At 43.2% G+C, this 19291-nt stretch overlaps 2 protein-coding genes across 2 annotated transcripts in view; one reads left to right on the plus strand and one right to left on the minus strand.

Moving 5' to 3' along the window:
• The window catches only part of LOC122749581 (zinc finger protein 420-like), a 410887-nt gene that overhangs the window by 320116 nt on the left and 71480 nt on the right, over positions 1 to 19291 (plus strand). The window lies entirely within an intron of this gene.
• Positions 1 to 19291, minus strand: part of LOC122746246 (zinc finger protein 420-like) — a 101367-nt gene that overhangs the window by 27675 nt on the left and 54401 nt on the right. The window contains 2 exon segments of the mRNA XM_043991713.1: positions 3541 to 4525; positions 4701 to 4823. Coding sequence (XP_043847648.1) covers positions 3541 to 4525; positions 4701 to 4823 — 1108 coding nt within the window.

The raw sequence follows: 19291 nt of genomic DNA on the forward strand, positions 1-19291 counted from the left end.
AAGAGTAAAAGTTAAAATATTTCTGCCCCTGAGGAGCTCACATCCAACCTGGGGGATTAGAACACATACTTCATGGGACATCTATGCAAAGTAACTGGCAGGGGTCGGGGTGGGGAGTAATAACGGGGAAATCATAAAAGGAAGACATCTTACCAGAAAAGTAGCATCTGATCTGAGCCAAGAAGGGAGCTAGGGATTCTGAGAGGCAGAGGGGAAGGCAGGCAGCACCTTGGGCACAAGGGACAGCCTGTATTGAGGCACCAAGCAGGAAGACTGACTTTCACTGAAGGGGAAGAGTGAATAGGCCAGTGTGTCTGGAACATAAACTTGGAAAGGAAGTCTGGACGGAGGCTGATGGTGGCTCAACAGGGGAAACTATTTTTTCTCAAGACCTGAAGGCAGACAGGCACGGGTTGGAGGGATGGGGAAAAGAAACAGAAGAAATCAATGGTTTGGAAGGCTCAGAGTTCAGGAAACTTTAGTTAAACTCCAGTTCTAATCCTGTGCAGGGCTGGACAACAGAAATAGAGAATAGGCTCTTGGACTAGCTCAGTGAATTGAGGGGATTAAGCCCAACCTATCTGGACTTTGACTTTACCCTCAGAAGGATCTCCCAATAGACCCTGATGTCATCATGGTAGAGCTCATTTTAATATGGACCACGCTCAAGTCAGGTCAACCAATGGAATTGAATGATGCTAGCCAATTAGTTTTGATCAGTGTGTAAGAGCCACCTCCATCAAAAAGAGGAAAAAGACTTAGACCACAAGGCCAACACCATTCAGGGCTTTTACTCTAGGCTCTGCAGGCTGACTGGGTTGGTGAGCACTCTCCTCTTAGGCCAGAGTAGGTAATATAGGGCTTCTGAATTCTGCTTGAGGCCATGTGCTCTCTTAGAGACAATATGGTGCTGGGGGTTTTCTGCTTGTGTCAAATTCCATGTGGTCAATTCTTTACTAATGCTTAATATACTTTGATAATAAATGCTTACTGCCTAAACTGGTGCAATTGCCATTAACATATAAGTAGCAATACTTTAGCTAAAAAACAGCCCCCATGCAATTTAGACAAATACACTTTGCATCAGTTTATGTAAAACTTTCCAGGTTTTTCTGAAATCCCCCTACTCACCATTTCTTATTCCACAATAGTATTCCATTACATTCATATACCGCAACTTGCTTAGCCATTCCCCAGTTGATGAACATTTCCTCAATTTCCAATACTTTGCCACCCCAAAAAGAGCTACTATTAAAAAATGTTTACAAATATATGTTCTTTGCATTATTTTATGACCTCTTTGGGATAGAGACATAGCAGTGGTATTACTGGATCAGAAACTATGCAATTTGATTGTTGACAAGGGATCTCATGTAAAGAAAGATTGAAAACTTATACTGGTTATTATCTTCTGGGATTTGATGTTTAGAGAGTTTGCTCATCCTAGCTGAGGGGAAGGAAAATCAGAAGAATTGAAGAGTATGTGATGTGGGATAGAATTTGGGGTCAAATTGATCATGAGTCATCCCAAAAGAATTACAAGACTCAATGAATCTGTTTACCAAGTTTTATTGCAATGCTGTGAGTGATCACAGGGAGAGAACCAGAAAAGAGGAAAGGTATCTCTTGACTAGTGAAAGAAGACAGTTATATTTCTAGTATAGATAAATTGATTATTATAATAATCTCCACCTTGGGGAGGCACAGGGGAGGGACTATCCTTCTCATTATAATATTCTCCACCTAAGGGTATTACAAGGGAGGGCTTATCCTAAAAAGTGATTAGAATCTACAAGCCTTCCCTTGGTCAAGTTTGATTTCACTGTGAGTTTCCCCTCATCCCAATCCATGAGTAGGTTTCCTAATGGAGATTCCTGGGGAATTTCACTGGGTCTGTTATTTCTAATGCTCTTCTTGACATTCAGAACTTTCCTTACGACAACACAAAGCCAGGCAAAAATAAGAATAGGAATGAAAAAATATTCATTAAATTCAAACTGACCAAGTATTAACATGATCTTTTCCCCTGCTTGTCTGATTAACCAGGTTAAAGTTAGAAAAGGGCTACTTAGGTGGTTAAAGAAACCCATTTAAAAATTTAAAGGGAAAAAAGCAGGTACTTAGCAGGTACTTTGAAATTTAAAGGGATAGGCATATAAGAGAAATGTAAAATTTCTTATGCAACAGTTTTTGCAGTGAAGATAAGACTGAGGGGTTCAGCACATCCTTTGTGGTCAGCCAAACTGTGACAGGTAAAACTAAATGTGTGGTTACCTTACCTGTCCCCCAGTGTGGGGAAAGCTAGCTAGGATTTACTTATAAGTTTGAAGCTTCAGCAACAGTTAGGCATTAAGCATTTAATAAAGTATATTAGAGGTTAGCAAAGAGAGAACATGTGTCTCTGAAAGAACAGAAAAACGTAGCTTAGATCTCTGTGGCAGAGAGAGAGAAAAAGCTGCCCCCACCTAGCAGACACAGGTTACCAAGAGAAAGATCCTGTGTCTCTCCAATCAGAAGCTCCCTGGGGGTCAAGAAGAAGACTTGATCCCCACACACTGCTCCAAGCTAATTGGCTGGTAGCATTCAAGTCCACTGATTTACATGATTTGAAGGGGGTCCATGAACAGAACATACCTAGGTCAGAGTTCACATGCTCTGGCTGGAACAAGGTTTGGTGAGGTAACTTCCGGGACATTGGACTGACCTTAGAAAGGTCAACACATGCTCTCTCAGCAGGGTGGGGGACACCCTGGTAATAATACTCTCAAAACACTAAGTCAATTTCCTGACCCCATTCTAGTCTGTCTTCTCCAGCAGATGGACCCTCTATCGTCCCACTCTCTTACCAGGCATTTCTGTAGCAGCAAATCCCAGGAAACAAAGTGATTACTGATTAACTGGGGAATGGCTGAAGAAATGATGAGCAGATGAATACTATAAAATATTGAGGAGGAATGACAAACAGTAGGAGTTCAGAAAATTCATTACTATAAACAGGATGAAATTGGGATGTTTAATGAGGTCTCTTGTTGGGAGATCCAACAAAGTCTGTGTTGGAACAGGAGGGCTTCCCTTGTTAAGCAGATCCCTAAGTTTTATCTCCAGCATGATTGTCCCAAAGTACAGTCAAGTATGAGCTCCAGGTGAAGCTCCTTCCACAAACACTGCTTTTAGACCCCTACATTCCAGGATCAATGTTGTCTACTCATCACCCTCTTCCAGACAAATGCCCCTGAGCACATTAGCTGAGTCTTTTCTCCACAGTGAATCCTCTGAGATAAAGACATGATGTCTGCCTGAAATCCTTCCCACACTGAGTTCATATACAGCTGCTCATCAAAATGAATTCTCTAATTTTGAACAAGCTCTAAACAACAACTTCTGGCATTTCCTCATTTGTCACAGGGATAAGATTTCTATGTAATATGAATTCTCAAATGAGAATAAGAGAAGATTCTGGCCTGAAGGTCTTAGCACATTGATTATACTCCAAATGCTTCTTTGCAGTGTGGATTCTCTGATGTGCAACAAGACTGGAACTCTGTGTGAAAGTCTTTCCACACTGATTACATCCATAAGGTTTCTCTCCAGTGTGAATTCTCTGATGTCCAGCAAGTCTGGACCTCCTTGTGAAGGCCTTTCCACACTTATTACATGCATAAGGTTTTTCTCCACAGTGGATTCTCTGATGTTCAGCAAGACTGGCTTTCCATGTGAAAGCCTTTCCACACTAATTACATTCATAAGGATGCTCTCCAGTGTGAATTCTAGTATGCTTAGCAAGACTGGAACTCACTGCGAAAGTCTTTCCACACTGATGGCATGCATAAGGTTTCTCTCCAGTGTGGATTCTCTGATGTGCAGCAAGAGTAGCTTTCCATGTGAAAGTCTTTCCACACTGTTTACATTCATAAGGTTTCTCTCCAGTGTGGATTCTCTGATGTGCAGCAAGATTGGAACTCCTTGTGAAAGTCTTTCCACACTGATTACATTCATAAGGATGCTCTCCAGTGTGAATTCTAGTATGCTTAGCAAGACTGGAACTCACTGTGAAAGTCTTTCCACACTGATGGCATGCATAAGGTTTCTCTCCAGTGTGGATTCTCTGATGTGCAGCAAGAGTAGCTTTCCATGTGAAAGTCTTTCCACACTGTTTACATTCATAAGGTTTCTCTCCAGTGTGGATTCTCTTATGTGCAGCAAGATGGGAACTCCTTGTGAAAGTCTTTCCACACTGATTACATTCAGAAGATTTCTCTCCAGTGTGGATTCTCCTATGCTTAGCAAGATTGGAACTCAATGTGAATGTCTTTCCACACTGATTACATGCATAAGGTTTCTCTCCAGTGTGGATTCTCTGATGGGCAACAAGACCGGAACTCCTTGTGAAAGCCTTTCCACACTGATTACATACATAAGTTTTCTCTCCAGTGTGGATTCTCTGATGTGCAGCAAGACTGGCTTTCCATGTGAAAGCCTTTCCACACTGATTACATTCAGAAGGTTTCTCTCCAGTGTGGATTCTCTGATGTGCAGCAAGACTGCTTATTCCATTCTCTTCCTTTCCCAACATCTGGACTGGAATTTGAGGGAACAAAGAAGGAAGAATCAGGATAAACTCACTATTTGTGGCAGGATCAGGAGCAGGGAGCTACCCTGTCAGTAGCTCAGGGTCACCAGAGGCAAAGGTCCTTACCCACAGAGAGCAGGTTCTGGGCATTCTCCAGCATGACCTCCTTGTGCAGCTCTTTCTGAGAATGGTCCAAGAGGCCCCACTCCTCTGGGGTGAAATCCACAGCCACATCCTTGAATGTCACCAACTCCTAAACCATCAAAGGTCACATGATTTAGAGCTGAAAAAGACTGCAGAATTCATCCAGTCCAACCCTCATCAACTGAGAGGAAGAAACTGCAGCCCAGAAGGGATTTGCCCCCAACTGCTCTAATCTTGGGGAGGGTCAGAGACAGCACTTGAGACCATATCCAAGAAGCGCCCAATGGGAGAGTGAGAAAAACAGTTTGTATTTGAAGTGAGAATCATTTTGGAATAATAAAAGTTGGAGAAATGTCTTACTGTGAAATGCTTCTCCCCATAGACTCAGAGAGAAGGTATGTGCTCTATGAGTGAGGTATGAGAGTCTGTGGAGAAGAAAGCAAGGTGATGTGAAATTCCTCCTCACCGGAAGGGATGTTACATGTCAGAAGGGGCATGTTAAGAAATTTTATAAAACATACGTGAGAAATTATCAAATACTGTGTACTTTGGGGTGAAAAACATTACTAGTCATCACTGAGAAGAGAGCAAAGAAAAAAACCACTAATTTCCAAAAAGACTGAAATAAAGTCCTACCTAATTATGCAGAGGATTTTCTCCTGGCCCTCCTCTTTTTTGTGGGTCAAGGAGGGTTAAGTGACTTGTCCAGGGTGACAGAGCTAGTGTCAAATGTCTGGCGCTGGACTGAACTCGAGTCCTCCTGAATCCAGGAGCTTTATCCACTATATTGCCTAGCTGTCCCCCTATGAAAGGGAATTTTTTTTTGAGCAGCATTGAGGATTAAGTGACTTGCCCAGGATCACACAGCTAGTAAGTGTCAAGTGTCTGAGGTTGGATTTGAACTCAAGTCCTTATGAAGGAGATTCTTAAGAAATATTGTTTACAGGGCAACTAGGTTGCACAATGGATAGAGCACTGGCTCAGAATTCAGCAGGACCTGGGTTCAAATCTGGCCTCAGAACTTGACACTAGCTGTGTGACCCTGAGTAAGTCACTTAACCTTCATTACCCCTATATAAATTATATATATGTTATATATGTATATATATATAAATATATATACACACACTTACATATATCTTGCAATCTATGCTGAAGAGAGGGTTATGGTACTGTTTCCATAATAGTGAAGAAAAGTCATCAATTGTAATACTGAGGGTATTGGGTAACATGGAATATAATCCGGCATAGCCAAAAACATCTTATGTCTTTGCTTTATGATTCCTTTCAGTAGGTAATGGAATATATTCTTTCATTTTAATGTTTAGTTATATAGAAATAAGAATAACTAAGATGGGGAAAGAATTCATTCATCCATAAAAAATAATTTTTATTGACTTGGTTTTGAGATGGAACTAATCTATAAGACACAGAAGTTTATTTAGGAAAAAAAAATTATTTCAACATATCCCCAAAGCTTTAGAACATTTTGGACCAAGAATAAAGACAGACAGCTGAGAAGCAGACAGATGAGTAACAGGCAAGAGAGCAGCTCCATCTGCAAATCCTTTGATACTTGGGAGGGGTCATCTATCTCTCCAGTGGGCTACTTGCAGAACCTGAGTTTGGCCAATGCACCTGTTTTTGCTGCTCTTCCATTTCAATCAGAATGGTATGATCCACTCTTTGAGCTTCTGATATTTTGGAGCGATTCATGTTTTTTCTTCTTAAATAATCCTTATTAAAATAATATATTTATTTATTCAACCTTTAGTGATTTATTTGTTTCTTGGTGGTTAGCATCTTTATTTAAAGTTCTGAGTTTCAAATTCTTCCCCTCCTTGCCTCCCTCCCTATCTGAGGCAGCAAGCCATCAGATAGAGTTTCTACATGTGCAATCATGCAAACCATTAAAGTATTAGTCATTTTGTATAAGAAAACATGAATAGAAAGGAAATGCAAGTGAAAAACAGCATGCTTCGGTCTGTGCTCAATCAATAGGATTCAGTCAGTTTCTTGGGAGGTGGAGAGCATGCTTTATCCTTAGTCCTTTGGGATTGTCCTGGGATCATTGTGTGCAGCAATTCTTTTTCACACAGATAAACATATATTCACTTTTTTGCCATTTTAATTTTTTCCTCAAAATATGTAATTGTGGCACAATGGATAAAGCACCAGCCCTGGATTCAGGAGGACCTGAGTTCAAATCCGGCCTCAGACACTTGACACTTACCAGTTGTGTGATCCTAGGCAAATCACTTAACCCTCCTTGACCCACAAAAAACCCCGCCAAAAATTAGTCATTTATGTCCTATTTGTAACCTATATTTCACATCGTTTCCTTTATTGCTATTATTGAAAATTGGAGCAATTAAGGAAGAGTCTTTTACCATTTTTTTTGGCTTGCCTACAAAATTACCAATTTCCCTTTTCAGGGGGAGTCCAGTGCCATGATTCTTCACAAAACTTATGAACAATCTTGTAGGAAGGCCATCATTTTATAGACTGATAATTAATTAAACCCATTAATCTATCCAACCCCTCCTTAAATCGATTAAATCCCTAACTTGTTCTTATCAGACGCTCTTCTACATCTTTCTCATTCTCCATCCTCCCTCATTCTCACTTCCCCACCATGGGGGGAGATCATGTCCTCCAAACCTCCACAGAAGGAGAGGGTCAGCTCACACATCTCCCCATTTCTTCCCTGGGTGCCCTACTTTGGGACCAATGACTGGCTTCCCCATGTCCCAGTATGAGGAGCTCCCTGCAGGTCAGGAAGAGAGGGGGGCCCTACACCCTGCTCCAAGCTAATTGGCTGGTAGCATTCAAGTCCATTGATTGACATGACTTGAAAGTGGTCTTCAGTAACTTAACTTCCTTTAGTTAGGAGTTCCTGGGGGGGGGGGGTTCTGAGTCCCCAACCAACCCCCATTATTTTCTCACAGTAGAGACACCTTGTGTGCACCCAGCTGCTGCCACGTTATCTCCCAAGCAGACAGTGAGCCCCTTGAGGGCAGGGCCTGTTACTGGTTAAACCTTCCTTTGCATCCCCAGTTGTTGGCACAGTGCTTGGCACAGGAGCTGCTGTCTAAATGCTTGTTGACTTGACCTCAGAATAACAAAAGAGGGATGATTCAGAGAGACCAGGGAAGACAGGGGTGTTCTGAGCCAGCAGGAACTGAGCAGATCCAGGGGGACCATGTCTGCTCTGCTGACAGCACGGCACAGGACAACCTGTGTCTAACAGGATAAAGCTTCCTGGGCTCTGCTGGATTCCACCTTTGCTAAGGCTGGTCAGCTCTGTGGATGGGCTGCACTCACCTGGGATGGGGGTCTCTGGGTCCCAGGGATCATTCTCTCTGGCTCCAGGCTCTCTCCTTGGAATAGCTTTTAATTGTCTGCAAGCTGACCTGGGGAGGGAGAAGGATCTCAGAGTGAGGGAGACATTGTCTTTGCCTTTTCTTCCTAGGGTGGACATCAGCCTACCTGGAATTGCAGAGCTTGAAGTCTCTGAGCACTTACAAAGGTCCTGCCCTCTGGGGAGAGACTCTAACCAGAACAGGAGGGCAGCAGAGAGGGTCAGGCTTGGAAGTGAACTTGGTCTGAACAGGAAGGGGACTTGCCCCCCTCTCTAATTCCTTCCCTGTGCCCTCATGCCCCTCCCCACTCCTCCTGCAGAGACCCAGGAGGCAGAAGGGGCTTGGGATCCCAGATGGGAAGAGACCCAGCAGAACCTCATTGACCCCAGACCCAGAGCTCTACCTCCATCTGATAGGAGGGGTGAGATACGTAGGTCAGCCAGCTGTGACCTGTGCCATTTAAAATTACATGTGGGCACCTTATTTCTGTCCCAAGTTTAGGGAACATTAGGTGGGGTTTCTAATATTTTACTACCTATAAATTAGAAGCTTTAGCACCAGTTTGGGGCACTAAGCATTTATTAGAGCATATCAGATATTAGACAGGAGAGATCACTTGGCTCAGATAGTTAAGAAGGCCTATCTAGCCTAGAGGAGAGACAGGGCTCAGCCCGGCCTCCTTCTTCCTCCAAGTCCCCCACCATGAGCCCATCTGACAGCCTCACTACCCACCCCCTGCTCTGAAGGAGAGCAGGCCCTTCCATCCAACTCCAAGCTAATGGGCTAGCATCCTTCAGATCTACTGGTTTACTGGACTTGAGGGTGGTCCATGAGCAGACTGTGCTGAGGTCAGAGTTCAGAGAACACACCCCCTGAGGGCAAGGCTTTCAGGCAGGTGTGGTTTTAATGAGTTAACTTTAAGGGACTTAATCAAAGTCAATCCAATCAACCTTAACATTATCCCCTCAAGGGGGGGCCTCTGGGTGTCCCAAAAGCCATTATTTTCTCACAAACCCCCTGTGCTTCAATAAGAAACATGGTTTCAGGGGGCAGCTAGGTGGTACAGTGGATAGAGCACCAGCCCTGGAGTCAGGAGGACCTGAGTTCAAATCCGGCCTCAGACACTTAACACTTACTAGCTGTGTGACCTGGGGCAAGTCACTTAACCCCAGTTGCCTCACATTAAAAAAAGAAACATGGTTTCCTTAAATGAAGCAGTAATATTACAGATACTTATAAAGGGTTCTATGGTGACTAACAATGTCAAGGGGAATGAAAAGAAGAGAATTTGAGGGATACACTGACCAAAGGGGGCAGTCCCTTTTAGGTGATATTACACATAGTGTACGCAATAGGAAAAGAAAACAGGAAAATGCCCATTGAAGTCTTTGGAAATCTGTTCTCAGATGATTCTTGGGATGTCATCAGGGTTTTGGGGCTTTTCTGTCTCCTTTAAAAGATTTTCTCCTGTGTATGGGGTAGAGAAAATGGAGGGAAAAGTTGGCATCTCCTCCTGTGTGAGCTCCTTGCTGGCTCCACTCCAGAGTTCCCAAGAAGTAAAATCTTTGGGGCAATTAAGGTACAGGATTAATTGCAAATCTCTCAATGTTTGGGGATCCAAAGATCTGGCCACTGATCCTCTAATAAGCTAAGATATTCTTTTTGCATGGGGCAATGAGGGTTAAGTGACTTGCCCAGGGTCACATAGCTAGTAAGTGGCAAGTATCTGAAGTTGGAATTGAACTGGGGTCCTCCTGAATCCAGGGCTGGTGTTTTATCCACTGTGCCACCTAGCTGCCCCCTAAGATATTCTCTATGCCACCTAAAACACAGCTTGACAAGCTTTCTTTTTTCCATGGCTGGCTGAATTGGAAGCTTATACAAATCCCATGCTGTGAGAATCTTTTCCAGGGGAGACCCCTGTATTATATGGTAGGGTTTGGTATTTTTAGTTCCCATATTGTAATTCACAATTGGCCTTACTAAAACAAAAATAGCTTTTAAAATAGAAATAGAAAATGCATAAAACAAAGTATTAACATGATCTTGTGAAATTACAGCCTAAAATTGTCTGAAAAAACTTCTGCTCCTGAGAAAAGGTGTTTGGGGAAAGAAAAGACCTGCAGGAAAAGCGGGAAGACCAGGCCTTTGGCGATTTAGAGAGACAGGCACAACAAATCAGGGAAAATAGGAGAAACACACAAACATAGAATTTTTTACCCAGCTTGTCTGCAGACATCAGAAGATTTCAGGATCCAACATGCCCTTCATGGTGAGCCAAACTGTGGCATTTCAAATTATATGTGGCTGCCTTATTACTGTCCCAAGTTTGGGGAATTTAACTGGAGTTTCTAATACATTGCTACTTATAAATTAGAAGCTTTAGCACCAGTTTTGGGCATCAAGCATTTATTAAAGTATATTAAATCTTACTAGAGTAAATGCCTATCTAGCCCAGAGCATTGAAGAGAGCCCAGCCTGGCCTGCTTCTTCCTCCAAGAGAGTCTCACTGAGAGTGTCTGTGTGTGGAAGCTTTTCTGGGTCCAGAGGAGAGGTGGTCCTTGCACACTGCTTCCAGCTCATTGGCCTGCCTCACCCAAATCCATTGGTTCACTGGACTTGAGGGTGGTCCCTTGTAGAGGTCAGAGGTCACACCCTCTGAAAACACAAGTTCTTGAGGGCCAGACTTGACTATGTTTATGCTAAGGCCCCTGGTTTGTCACTAAAGGAAGCTGGGGGGCGGTGGGGACGCGCTTCAGAAAGATTCCGAGATTCCCAAAGAGTTGGTCTCTTTGTGTCACGTTATGGAGGCTTGTTTGGCTGGTGCCAGGTTCCTTATGGAATCCGAGGCAGTAAGGTGAGCACAGAGTGCGGATCGTGAAGGAGTCAGAAGAATCGTCTCAAATCTGGAGCTAGGAGAGAAGCTCCTGCCTGCCCCTCATACAAATCCGGGGAGGGCCCCACACCCAGTTTATTTATAAAAGTGCCGACCCACAAGCCCTCTCTCAGTTCCAACGCTTAGCTTTAGAAAATCCTACAGTTTGGGCAGCTTGCCTTTTCTGCTTTCCCTGTCCTGGAGGGTAATGCGGGCAACAGAGTTTATCAAACATTGGAAATAAAAACCGTGAAGGATGTTAAGGAAGCCTGCTCCAAACAGGGAGCTCCGAGTCCTTATGTTCTTATTCTGTTGGAAGTGATAAGTTCTTTGAATATCAGAAGATTATCCAGGCATTGGCCTAGCTCACAAACCTGTGCTTGCCCCTCTATGAATTTCCAGGTGTTTTCTGTGATCTCCAGCTATAGTTTAACCTGGGAAATTGCTCCAGCTTTGACCGAGAGTGAGAATGTGAAGGGGGGTACCCTGCTGGGATCCTGGCCAGGTCCCTTCTAGGCATATCTCCCTGATTTACTGCTTCAGGCTCCCAGGAACCTGGGGACTATAAACAATTCCAGGGGGAGTCCTGGGGGGTTGGCTCCCCCTCGGGAGTATGTCCTGAGAAACTAAACGTCTATTCCAACTTCTCTGGCAGTGATCCTACTCGAGCTCACTTGGTATCAGTCATAGAATTAGCTCATCATACAAGCCACTTTTGTGTAAGTCCTATATAAGTTCAAGCCCCGGCCTCTCTGGAGGCTCACCCGCAGAGAGGATGTTCTGCCTGGGATGTTCCCTTTCAGGACTCTGGGAGGCTGTAGCAGGACCCCCAGCCAATGCACCCAGGAGTTGGTGCTTCCCCGATTTGGTGATGTATTTTCCCTTTAAATATCTACATAGTGGTGGCTTTTGCTTTAATAGTTACATCGTGGGGCAGCTAAGTGGCGCAGTGCATAGAGCTGTGTAATTTAAAATTCTAAATGTGGGTCCTAATCTCTTCCCCCAGTTTTGGGGCAAACTGACTAAAATCACTGATAAAACAAGTTTAGGTTTTTAAGGGCTTATTGAAAGATAGAAAGAGAAAGATTGAGAACAGAATTCCTCCAACCTGACAATCCCATCTTTCCTCAATTTCCCTGTGAAGTCTTCTGGAGTCTCTCTTCCACCACCCTGAAGTCAGGAACCCAAAGACACAGTGCTCTCTGTGCAGGCTCTCCTTCCTGCTTCCTGTCCCCTCCCAGAAATAGGAGGGTCTTCAAGCTGGTTGGTTGACTGGGCTGGAAGTTCAAAGTTGTTTTAGCTTCTGAGAACCATGCTTTCTTAAGTACTCTCAAGTACCAGCCAGATGTGCTTAGAATCTAGTAACTACTAATCCAGTCAAATCAGCCAGTGATCCACTCAGGTGGGTTCCTGAGTATCTGCCAAATCTCATCTATCACATTCCATTATCTTGACAGAGCACTGGCCCTGGATTCAGGAGGACCTGAGTTCAAATCTGGCCTCAAGCATTTGACTAGCTGTGTCACCCTGGGCAAGTCACTTAACCCTCATTGCCCTGCCCCCCCAAAAAATTAGTTACCTTGTTAGGCTGCTTACTTTATTGCTGCTGCAAGACTAATATCTCTTTTCTTGTACTATAATGTTCATTAAACCTAATTTTCTTTGCCTGGTGTTGGAGTGTCATTTTTTTTTTTGTAGGTGCGAATCCAAACATTCATCTTAACAATACAAATTGCTGTTACCAACAGGATTCGCTGTACAAAACGGCTCTGTTTAAGAAATATGCTGAAGGGGCAGCTAGATGGCGCAGTGGATAAGGCACCGGCCCTGGATTCAGGAGTACCTGAGTTCAAATCCGGTCTCCAACACTTAACACTTACTAAGCTGTGTGACCCTGGGCAAGTCACTTAACCCCAACTGCTTCACCAAAAAAAAAAAAAAGAAAAGAAATATGCTGAAAAGGAAATGAAATGATTGGAGTTTGTAGAAGAGGGTGGATACTCTTGACTGCATATAGGATGGTTTGTGAGGATAGGAATAAGAAAATAGAAGAAAGAGTAGATTTGGAAAAGGCTGAATTACAGGGAAGTTTATTTATGTTACAATGTCAGAATTTTATACTTGGAGATCAAGCTTGAATTATCAGAGTAGAGCTGAGAAAGTGGCTTTGAGAGTGGCTCAGTGTTAAGTATAAGAAAAGAAAGAGGAAGAGTGATGGGACATGGCCCATGACGATTGGTTCTAGACAATTAAACAAGGTGACTAACTCCTCCACTTTAGGCAGCTGTCCTGGCCACAGTGACTTTAATACAGACTATTCAGACTTCCCCCAGGCAGTGGTGTGGTCACAGAGCTTGCAAATGCCCTTTTCACATCACCAGTAGATTCTAGTCAGGGGGACCAGTTTGCCTTTCCTTGGCAAGGGAGACAATATGCTTTCACACGACTTCTTCGAGGATATTTGCATAGCCCTAGTGCTGGCCATAGAACGGTGGCTGAACACTCAGAGGAATTAAAACTTTCTGCAGTACAAACTATTCATTATACTGATGACATTATGGTTCAGGGAGAGAACAAGGACATAGTGGGAAAAGTGCTGCCCGCTTTGATTGACCACAAGAAGGAGAAGGGGTGGGAGACATGTCCTGCTAAAGTACAAGGGCCTGCCCAGAACATACAAGTTTTAGGGATTATGTGGAATGCAGGCCGTAACCGAAAGCCAGACAGAAAAGAGCTGACTCTGCCCCCCACCTCTAACCAAGAGGCACAGAAATTTATTGGACTTTTGGATACCGGAGGCATCACACTCCTCATTTGGGACAAATGTTAAGTCCTCTTCATAAAGTAACTGGAAAGAAATATGAATTTGAATGGGAACCACGGGGACAAAAAGGCTTTGAAGAAGCAAGTATTATGAAAGCTGTAGCATTTAACCCTATTACTAAAGTAGTGTTAGAAACCTCAGGGAAGGAAGGAAGTAGTCAGTGGGGTGAACTTATGGCAGTATATCAGGTCATTAAAAAAAAGGGGGGGGGAAGCTAGGTGGTGCAGTGGATAGAGCACCGACCCTGGATTCAGGAGGACCTGAGTTCAAACCCAGCCTCAGACACTGGACACTTACTAGCTATGTGACCCTGGGCAAGTCACTTAACCCCAATTGCCTCACCAAAAAAAAAACAAAAAAGGGGGGGGGTGGGGAATGTCATACTTTTACGGATTCATGGGCGGTGGCTAATGGTTTAACTACCTGGATGCCAATCTGGCAAACAAAGAATTGGGATATACATGGAAAAACTATCTGGGGACATGAAATGTGGAAAGATATATGGGAATGGGTTCAATTTACTAATGTCTCAGTTTTTCATGTTGTGAGGGCCAAAATTTGATATATGGAGTGTTATTTGGGTGACTCGCCTTAATATTGGGGTCCTGGAAATATGAGGGACCTTTTAGGTTTAACCTTCCCCTCTGAACTGCCCTTTTTAGATATTTCTCCCAGGCCAATAAGAAAGGAGCCTCTGAGCTTTAGCTCACAAAAGAATCAGATTTTATTACTTGGGAATTGTTTAAACAACAAAGGGAAACTAATAAAAAAATCAAAAATGAGGAAATAGGAAAATAGAAATACAGATAGATATTCTTAACTCTAAACTTAGCCTATGCAATCTCAGACCGTTCCCAATTAATCTAGTTCAAAGGAATTTAGGGTTTTCCAGAAGTAGCTCACCAGTCAACTGAACAGCCCGCCAGTCTAAGGGTGCTCGTGCAGTGACAGCAGTCGCCCAAAACAGAGCAACGAACATGTGCCCCCAGCTCAAGGGCCCCAGAAGAAAGGAGAGTGAGCTCCCATACTGGAAGTAGCCCGCCTCCCTTCGGGGAGCATTCAATGTCCCCTCCCCCAAAAGGGGAGGTCCTTCAAAAAGCTGCCTTCGTAATCTCAGGGTGGGCCGGGTGTGGCCCCTCCCAAATGAGGTAGCTCAAAGCAGGAATATTAATCTTTACCCCAAATAATTTTGACCACAACGTAGATGCCCATATGGATGTGAATTCAGCAGAATGAGGGTATAACACCCATGTGGATGGACTGGCTAAAATAGGGGTTACCCAAATTGAGTCCAGGGTTTCCCCTGATGACACTGAGGAACTTTGACCATTGGCAAGATGACTCCTAACTTACAGATAAGAGCAAGCACTGCTATTAAGCAAGTCCAGGTGGTGGTGGAGTATAATTGATAGTGATTATAGAGGAGAAATTATGGTTACTTATACTGCAGATTACAATTTTATATACTGTACCATTCACACAAACCTTCCTTCAGGAATGACAGTTTCTTTTTATAGTTTCCTAGTTGCTGTTACAGATTGCTCACTCCGGGACCCCCTGGTATCCCATTGCTAAAGGGAGAAATTCACTTTGGATGGAGAGATTCCACTCAAAACTGCACCAGGATAATTATATTTGTCTTGTGAATCAAATCTGCTTTTGGAGAAATTTCTCCTGAGACAGACAAGCAACTACCTGGAAGGGGAGTCCCCAATATGGACGACTTTTTTTTTTTGCGGGACAATGAGGGTTAAGTGACTTGCCCAGGGTCACACAGCTAGTAAGTATCAAGTGTCCGAGGTCAGATTTGAAGTCAGGTCCTCCTGAATCCAGGGCCGGTGCTCTATCCACTGCACCACCTAGCTGCCCCTGGATGACATTTTTTAAAGGGAAATGACACAAATAATATTTAATACTTTTGTAAACATGACTTCTTGTTTATAGAATCAGTCCCTCTTGCTCCCACCTAAACAGTGGACTGCCTCACAAATGGAAGCTAAAAACCTAACTGAACAGTGTGCCAAGAGTTTGGATTATAGAAGGACCAATATTACAATACCTCTTGATAAGGAAACTAAAACTATCTTGTGTACCAATGGCATTCCAATTATAGGGAGAGGGCCATTCGTGGATTATCTTAGAATTTTATGCCCGACTAAGACAGAAAGAAATATGTATAAACCTTCCATAATAAAAATACCCTCTAGTTGAGTTCATGTAACTCAGCGAGTTCAGAAATTTGTATGATATTACAACATTAGCTTTCCAGCAATGAAAACATGCAATTAAAAAAACCAGTGTGGTATACTTTACTTGGTGGAGCAGGAATGGGTTTGGGCTTAATTAATTCAGTCCCTTTCCAGCAGACTGCGCAGTGCTGGACAGAATGTGTCTCAAGCTTTGATTCTTTTTGTTTTGTTTTTGTTTTTTTTTTGTTTTTTGCAGGGCAATGGAGGTTAAATGACTTGCCCAGGGTCACACAGCTAGTATGTGTCAAGTGTCTGAGGCCGGATTTGAACTCAGGTACTCCTGAATCCAGGGCCGGTGCTTTATTCACTGCACTACCTAGCTGCCCCTCAAGCTTTGATTCTTAATGCACAGTGGCTGCCCATGATGATCCGGCCTCACCAACATACTTTGAACTATCAAAAGGAATTTCTTAAAGTATTTGATTCTTCTACCTTAGCTAATTTGCATATTAACTCTAATATATCATTGTTATGTAACCGGACTGAGTGTTCATTACAAAATATGTACACCCTAATTCAAGGGGAAAATGCTCAAAGATTGTTAATGTTAGGTGATTCAACCATGTGGAATGTAATGTTTAAAGCCTATTTACCTAATGATCACTGGATATCAAAAGCTGTACTTAATGCCAATTGCAATAGTCAATATTGTATTGGGACTTTAACTCACTTTAAGATCACCTCTACTACTATCATGTGTAATTTTCTTGTAATCCCATTCTTATTACACAACTATTTTGCTTTACCCCAGATTGAAGGGGAGTATATTGATCTGAAGAATGTAACTCATGTTCTTAATGACTGTACTAAATGCTATCAAGGTCCAGTATGTGGGATGGAGCCCTGCTTATTGAGCCATTCCTCTAACCTGTGTTCTCTCACTCTTTTCCCCCAAGCTAATTTCTCTATGTCATGGGAAGTAGCTGCCCAGCATATTTGTGTTATGTCTAATAATCAAACTGATCTTGATTCTGTTGAACAGAAGGCGCCATTTGCGGGATGTCTAGACAAGGTTTCTTTTGTCCACTGGCAGGGTGACGATTTTTACTTTTCCCCTGACCACGTGGATGATGTTACGTTTTCCTGAGTACCCAAACCTCTGCTTTTACCCTCAATGTATATATCCCTTGACCCTTTAACGGCCATTTTAAAATCTTCCGTAAATTTGAAGGCCCTATTGGATAAAAATGAAAGAGCTCTCAATGAACATCGAATCCAAACCCATATAATGGCCGGAAAATTAGTAGAAACCTCTCATGTTATTACTACTGATACTAACCATCATTGGTATGACTTTTTATTTAAATCTGTGTCCACTCAAAAGTATTTTTCTCTCCTATTACACCCCATATTATTATTTACTATCTTGCTAATATTGTTATTTTCATGTAATATCTATATGTATGCAAAGATTCGTAGAATGGATAACAAACTGACCCCTCTAAGGTAGCTTCCGATATTGCAGATTGGATAAATCATGCCCAGGAATGGCTTTCAGGTATTGGTCAAAACATTTTATCTCCTCAGACACTTGACACTTACTAGCTGTGTGACCCTGTGCAAGTCACTTAATCCTCATTGCCCTAAAAAATAAATAAATAAATAACATTTTGTCTATTTTCCTTCTAGCAATTGTTGTCTTCCTTTCCTGCTTGTGCCTCCCCTATATTCTTCACTCTTTTCCTAAGTCACTTCGCATCATTGTGCATAACCTTTCCTCAACAAAAACAAAAGGGGGAGATGTAGAGAACTCAAAGGTCCAGAGGCCTTTTCTGAAGTTCCCCTCCCTGCCGTTATGCTCAAACCTTGGGGCCGAGGAGGCAGTCAACGTGTTCTGAGAATCAAGGACAGGGAGTAAGGCAGACAGCCAAATAAAACTGTTATGAGAAAAAGGGACCTGAGGTATAAATAAAAAGCCAGGTGGCTTCCCTGTCCGGTAACCCTTCCTGGGAATATGCTGTAACTGTCACTTATAACTTGATGGATGCTTTGCTGTTTTACTCTTAGAGGATTGCTAGGCAGGGGAATAGAGGAGTTTGCTGCATTTTAGAGAAGAAACCTGCCTCCCCTCCTTCCTCTTGCTTTCTGCCCCTTCTCCTTCCCCAGATCAGAATCGCTGACCACTTCAGGGGTCCAATTAATAACCTAACACAAAGGGCAGATTTGTACCCAAGACTTCCTGACTCCTGAGACCAATATGCCACCTAGCTGCCTCACAGAATAGATATAAAGCACTTGGCAAACATCAACGTGCTACACACAGAACCTCTAGGTTTAAAGTACTGTGTCTCTGTTCACCGAATGATGTGCAGAGGACAAGAGGTCCTGCAACACTGGATAAAGTGTCATGGGTAGCAAAAGAAGGAAGACAATGAAATGTCCCAACTGTAAGCCAGGGACCTGGACTTTGACTTCAGGCAAAACTGCCAAGTCCTTCCCTGACTTTCCTTTCTGGACTGATTTCACATCACTCCCTTCACATGCAGTGTCCCAGCCATAGGAGCCTATGTGCAGTTTCCCATCCTGGGCATTGGACCTCACATCTCCACAGCCCCTCCCAAGTGCTGCCTCTGTCCATGGTACCAAAGGGAAGGGACTAACCCTTTCTACAATACCTCCTATGTGCCGGGCTCTCTGCTAGGCACTTTACAGATATTCTCTTCTTTGATCCTCTTAAGAATCCTTTGAGACAGGTACGATTATTTTGCAAACTTTACAATTGAGCAAACTGAGGCAGACAGAGCTTCACAGACTTGCCCAAGGGCCTACAGCTAGTGAGTGTTTGAGATGGCTGTGAAACCAGCTCTTCCTTAGTCCAAGCCCAGCCCTCTATGAACTCTGCTGCCACCTCGTGGTGCTTAGTGGTAACTCCAGTTCCCTTGTCACTCCCTGTCCCATCCAGCACAGACTCCCCTTGACTCCTATCTCACTGATGTCTCTCTCATCTCTTGCTTCCTCTTCGCTCCCGCTATCATCGCCCATATCCAAGCTCCCCATCTCTCTCACCTAGCTAGATCTCCTGGTCTTCATTTTTCAATCTGTGCTACCCATGATTTCAGAAAAATTTCTGAAAACTCTTGGTATAACTTCTTCCCTTCAAAAGTGTTCACTGGATCCTCAATGCATGCATGATCTCCAGCTGCTAATCCAGTCCCAACAAGCTGATTTAATTCTTGATACAAAGCCTTGGCTCTAGACAAATCTAATCACTCACTGTGCCCTCAGTAGACCTAGTGCAGCCAGAGTTGACTCACAGTATTGCTGTTC

Source organism: Dromiciops gliroides, chromosome 3, assembly GCF_019393635.1.
Source record: "Dromiciops gliroides isolate mDroGli1 chromosome 3, mDroGli1.pri, whole genome shotgun sequence".
NCBI classification, from domain to species: Eukaryota; Metazoa; Chordata; class Mammalia; order Microbiotheria; family Microbiotheriidae; genus Dromiciops; species Dromiciops gliroides.